Source organism: Thunnus albacares, chromosome 2 (assembly GCF_914725855.1).
Source record: "Thunnus albacares chromosome 2, fThuAlb1.1, whole genome shotgun sequence".
Classification (NCBI taxonomy): domain Eukaryota; kingdom Metazoa; phylum Chordata; class Actinopteri; order Scombriformes; family Scombridae; genus Thunnus; species Thunnus albacares.
The window spans coordinates 32,890,067-32,896,499 of NC_058107.1; the positions used below are offsets into that span (position 1 = coordinate 32,890,067).

The window sequence follows — 6,433 nt, forward strand, 5'->3', positions numbered from 1 at the left end:
TAACAGAAAACCACAAAAAGCATAATATGCCCCCTTGAAGATGTCCCTCACTGGAACTGAGGGGCCAAGACCAACAGTATACAGACATATGTAGGTGTCCATATACCTTTAGACATGTATATTTTTAAAAAAAGGAGGTATAATGATCACACATCGTAGCTCATCATTACTTAATGATTTTGCCATTTCAGTTAATTACCACATTTTATCAGTAAGTCATAGTAGGGCTGCAACTAACAATTACTTTCATTAATTAATTATTTGGTCTATAAAAAAATCAGAAAACAGTGAAAAATGTCCATCACAGTTTTCTAGAGTACAAGATGACATCATCAGATTGTTATTTTTGCTTTAAAAAATGACGGAAATGATTATTCGATTGTTGTTGTTCTTCAAATATGACTCAGGAAAGGTTACACACATCATTACAGTTTGATGCAGAGCCATGTGTGTGTGTCTGCATGCTCGTTTTTGTGTGTGTGTGTGTGTGTGTTTACTTAAGTGTTATCTACCCCCATGACCCTTGTGTACGATGGATGAGTGTAGAGTATGAAACACAGAGAGAGAGAGCTTATCCCCGGTGGATCAGACTGAATTACCCTCTCCTCTCACATCTGGGCTTTTGTTCTCCTCTTTGGCAGCGGCAGAAATGATTGCACCTTCATTCACTCCCTCCTTCGCTCTCTTAACAGGACAAGTGGGAGGTTAAAAAAGCTTCCTTTTGTTATTCCACACAAAGACTGTTTAATAGTTTGGAAATCTTATATAGAGTGCTGAGTGACAGGGAAAAGGGCAAAAGTTCATTCAGGAGAATAAACTCCCTTTCAACATCCTCAGCAGGTAAAATCTGTCTTTATACAAAAAAGTTTGTCTTGTTACACAGTAATTTTTGTAAACAGCATTGACCTCAGATTGTTTTACATGGTGTGAAGTTCACAAGGAGTGATTCTGTATTTATTACCACTCACATCTGTAGCAGAAAGCATTGTCTTATATCATATTCCTGAATTATCTCAGGAAATTGGCGCTACAATAGCTTTGACAGTCTTCAACATTTGTGCCAGTCACTCTAAAACTATGTACTGTGAGTGACTCGTCTGTTAAGGGTTTTGTAGCTAAAGTTTGTTTTCTTTTACTCTGGTTGGAAGTTTTGTTAAAGAGGGGAACTCTTGTGCAAGAACGGTGCTGTTTCAGACACAGAACTTCATCAAGTATTAAACAAACAACACATTAAGTAGCATCTTAACACAATAGTCAGAGGCTGCAACAACCAGTGATAAAAAGTTAAATCCCAGTAACATCTGAGACGATAATACATTCAATAATTAAATTTAATGCATACATAACACAGAATACATATATAGTTAGGGCTGTGCATTTTTATACAGTTTAAGTACTAATACCAAAACTTTTCTTCGAGGAATATGAACATTTTTCTCTTCATAAAACCTCTTTAAAGATTCAAATCATTCTCTGAAACAACAGATCAAAGCATAATCAATCAAAAATAACTGAACCTGAGTATCAATCTAACCAGGCATCCAACTTTTGATACTGAACAGTTTATGATATTCAGTGCCACAGACTCACACAACATCAAATTACTGATGTTTGATACATCTGTACTCGAAGTGAACAGAATACAATGAAATCCTGAGATGAGGCGACTACAAGTAATATGAATAAATGTTGAAAGGGAAGTAAAAGGGAGAACTTACAACTACTATTGTAAAGCTGAGTGGCTGAAAGTATCTACAGGGAGTTACAAGGTGATTGTAAGGCTTCTGATGAAGAGTAATTCATGCATCAAGTAAAGTAAAGTCGTTATTAAACATAAATAGTTGAAAAGTCCATCAACAATGAAGTTCACTCATAATGTTTAGGACTGAAACGGTGATCGATTAATCAGTTTTCAAGCAAAAATGTCAAACATGTGGTTTCAACTTCTCAAATGTGAGGATTTGTTGCTTTTCTTAATTTTATATCGCTGTAAAGTGAATATTTTTGATAGTTTTGACCATTGGTTGGTTCAAACAAGCAATTTAAAGAAGTCCCTCCTAACATTTTCTTGATCAAATGATTAATCAATGCATCAAACAAATACAAAAACTAATTGATTAATTAGTTGCAGCCCTAGTGTCATTAACAGGTGGGTGTTGGCTAATTAGGAAAATGGCTTTTCTGCTGTTTCGGCACACGCTGACATTAATCTGTATTAAACAAGAAAGCAGCGGACAGTCGGATGCAGCGGAGAACATGTGTACCACCGTGTGTCATGATTTAACATCCCCGGCGAAACTAACACGTCCAGTTGCTTTCAGCCTTTAATTACATCATAGATTTCCTGCTGATGAACAGGCAGAGAATTAACAGTGAACAGGCTAATTCACAGCCGCTCTCCCCCACCCACACGCTGTTATTGCTGTACAAGTAGACCGCCGGCCGAGCTGGGCGCACTTAGCTACACAAACATTAGTAATAACGATTGGGCTGCCAGTTTGGAATTGGTGACAAACTGCAGACGGGCAAAAATTGGAGCCCGAAACCAATCAGGAAGTTAATGAGGAGAAAAATTACTCCTCTTTTCCCCCTCCTACCACTGCTGAGGAGGAGGAGGAGGAGGAGGAGAGAGAGGGGGAGAGATGGTGGAGGGTGAGGGATGAGGAAGGCCAATCAAGTCAGAGGATTGTGGACTGGACATAGGCTCTGGTTTTAATGTTGGAGGACACAGTTCAGGATAAACAATCACAAATTTAAAATTCACTCAGTGTGAGTATTTCAGCTTTGATCGCGAACATTTTAAAGGAAATGTTCTCGTTCCTCATCTGGAGTTCATTTAAACATTTTGTCTTGGAATCATCTGACAGTCGTGATGGTCAAATATCTTAAATAACAAACATTACAGATTTTGTTATATATTGTTAGATGATGCAGCTTATAAAACTGGATCCTGAGTTATTGTCATGTATTGTACATGTCTTTCAATTGTCACCTCTCCCTTTAAGTACTAGCATGTTCATATATAATGATTAGGGCTGCAATTCGCTTTTCTTTATCAATTAATCTGCTGATTATTTTCTCGATTAATTATTTGGTCTTCAAAAGAAAACAGCAAAAAAATATCCATCACAATTTCTCAAAGGTGATTTCTTCAAATGTCTTGTTATTCAATACAATGAAAAACTGGAAAATATTTAAGTTAAAGAAGCTGAAATCAGTCAATTTTTGCTTCAAAAGTTACTTCAAAATAGTTCATGAGTAGATTTCTTTAATTGATAAATTAACTGATTGTTTCTGCTCACTGATGACGTCACTTTTTATTTCTTTTACTTGATGAACAGCTATGATTAGGGATGGATACTTAACTCATTAATATTGAAAATAGACTGAAATGTGTCCGTCAATTTGTACTGAAAGTTGACACTGAACGCGTGCTTAGATTCATAATTTTGTTGACTTACTCTTTCATCATATTAATACCAGATTTATATAAATTTCCCTCAAATTTTAGACTTTATTAGACTGTTTTTTATTCAGACAACTTTTATTCTTGTATGGCTGCTGGCATTTACAATAACCAACATTTAACATTTGAGAGTTTTGCTTTCTTTTGGTGAATGAAAAAAATCTATTTACATGTTTATATTTCTCATAATTAAGTGTTGAAAAAAGAAACTCAGGTATTGTACTGGCAACAGGATAGAAAAAGTTCAAGCTATACCCAGTCCTAGCAAGGGTTAATACTAATAAAACAGTAGTGAAATCATTAAGATACCACAGTAGAATAAAAATAGATGAGCAATAAAGAGCAATAAAGCTTAATCCAAAAATAATTGATAAATTAATTAATTTATCATATATTCTTTTCAGAATTTCAAAAATAGTGAAAAAAAAACAGCTGAAACAATCAACAGATCCACAGAAAATTAATCAGAAAAGTCATTTTCATGTAAAAAATGCCATTGATTGCAGTTCCTGGTCCTCAGATGTGAGGATTTGATGCTAGTGACAGAAAACTGAACATCGTTGAGTTTTTAACTGTTCGTCTGACAAAACAAGCTGTTAGTTGTCTTGGTGTCGCTTTGGACTTCAGGAAACTGTGACGGGTATTTTTCAAACACTTTTTCTGACATTATTTTAAATGAATTAATTGAGAAAATATTCAGCAGATTAATCAGTGATGCAAATCGTCTTAAGTCGTAGCCGTAGTGAAGACATCACCGTGTGACTAGAGCTGCATCAAGTAGTTGATTAATCGGCAACTATTTTGATAATCGATTAATCGTTTTGAGTCATTTTTAAAGTAGAAAAATTCTAAAATGATCTGGATCCAGATTCTTAAATGTCAATATTTCTTTAGTCTTCTATGAGCGTAAACCGAATATCTTTGGGTTCATACTAGTTAATAAAAGATCTCTTTCAAAAGTGTGTCATTTTGTGAAAAAATGCATTTAAAAGTTTATCTGAAGCTTATATGAGGCTTCAGCAGCCTGAGTTAGTCATATCAAGTGGATATCTGACACATTTACAGTCTTTTTAGCATCAATTTCCCTCTTTGTGTTTCCCTGTTGAGCTTCAGTGGAAGTATAGTAACAAAAAGAGGAACTTTGGCACTAAAAAGACGTAACGTTGACAGATATCTACTTGATTTGACTCGTTTGGACGCTGAAGCTTCACTTACATTGTAAGTACATCATGAAGGGATCTTCTAATAGTCAGTATGAACAGGAGGAATAATTACAGCAAGAAAAACACTTGAAAAAATTGTGAACCAGTCCTTTAAGAGCAGTTAACGTTTTTAACGAAGATTAAAGATAAACAACAACGATCTGTACAGCTGCAAACATCTCATCCGTTCATTTGGGCTCCTGACAAGTTTCCAGACAGACTTGAAAAATTGCGAATCCGTCCTTTAAACATCGGTAACATTTGAATGGTCGTACAAATGAAAGAGATTCGTGTTAAATCTGTCGACCTCACGGTGTTATGAGTGTGCGCAGCGGCTGTAGAACAAGCGCGCACAGCTCTCGTGTTAACTGTAATGCTTTTGTTTTGTGTTCACTGTCTTTCCATTTGCTGACTGATTCAATTTGCTATAAATCCTGAGCTTTGGTGAGAATCACTTCACTGTAGAGTCATATTTATATCCGATGAATACAGCACTTACAGAGAGGACCATTTATTCTCAAGTGCTGATGATACGACTCTCCTGTTTTGTCTGTCTCACAATAGTATTTCTCTTCTCCCTTTTTATTTACACGCCTTACAGTATGTGGACATTTTTATTCTATGTGCACTGCCGTACTGTCTATCTATCCTGGAAGCAATATGAATTTATCATATTTATGACTTTGAGGAGTATCCAAGAGAGAGATTTGCAGCTCGATATCTGTGAAAGAGTTGAGGTTTATCTACTCTTCCAGTGCATAAACATACATTACTGTAGTGAGACAACATTTAAGGTTAATCATGACGTTTTTTTCATAATTCTGATAAGTAAAACTTATCCTAGAAGGGGTATTTTACCCAAACACATTTTGTTTTTCAGTAACATATCAGAACGCTGACAGGGCTAGCTAAGAGCCAACAAGTAAATAATCATTTTAGTCATTTTTTAAGCAAAAATTATAGAAAAAATAGCTGGTTTTAGCTTCTCACATGTTAGATTTTGAAGCTTTTCTGTGTCTTGGAGTGTTGATCTGACAAAAGAAGACATTTGAAGAGGTGAACGTGACCTTTGAAGAAATCATAACAGGCGTCAAAGCATCAACAGATTGGTAAACCTCAATGTTTAAACTGTCAAACTGACATCACGTTACAGGATTTCTGGGTAATGAAGTTCAAACTCTTAAAATAGCTACTTAAAAGCAGTAGTTACAATAAAAGCAGTATATTTGCACTTTGCACAGTATTATCAAGTAGTTTAGAGCTGCAACAACAGAAAATTAATCGCCAACTATTTTGATAATTGATGAATCTTTGAGTAAGATTTCAAGGAAAAAATACTCAAACTCTCTGATTCTAGTTCCTTAAATGTGAATGTTTTCTGGTTTATTTAGTCTTCTATGTTAGTAAACTAATATCTTTGGGTTATGGACTTTTTGTTTGGACAAAAACAACATTTGAGGTTGCTTCCTGTGCTCAGGGCGTGATTGACAATCGATTAATTAAATAAATAATCAACACAATCATCCTTTATTGTGTCGTCTAACCTGCTCAGTGGATCTCTGATCAGGTCTTGGTGTCTTTGTTTGTCCCCGCAGCCTTCTCACCCAGCAGCATCGCCACCGGCCACGACTCCATGAGCTGCCGGTCCATCAGCTCCCTGGTTAACTCCGACGTCAAAGCTGAATGTGAAGCCAGCAGCGAGACGCCAAACTTCACCGTCAACTCTATCATCGATGGCGATGCCACCAAATAAAGAAGCTAAGGA

General features: G+C 35.9%; 1 protein-coding gene across 2 annotated transcripts in view; it reads left to right on the forward strand.

The window, feature by feature from the left end:
* The window catches only part of dmrt1 (doublesex and mab-3 related transcription factor 1), a 33,788-nt gene that overhangs the window by 26,166 nt on the left and 1,189 nt on the right, over positions 1-6,433 (forward strand). For both annotated transcript variants that reach the window (XM_044331479.1, XM_044331471.1), the window contains exon 5: positions 6,264-6,433. This exon is cut by the window's right edge and continues 1,189 nt beyond it. In XM_044331479.1, coding sequence (XP_044187414.1) covers positions 6,264-6,421 — 158 coding nt within the window. In that variant the 3' untranslated portion in view covers positions 6,422-6,433. The remainder of the gene's footprint in view (positions 1-6,263) is intronic.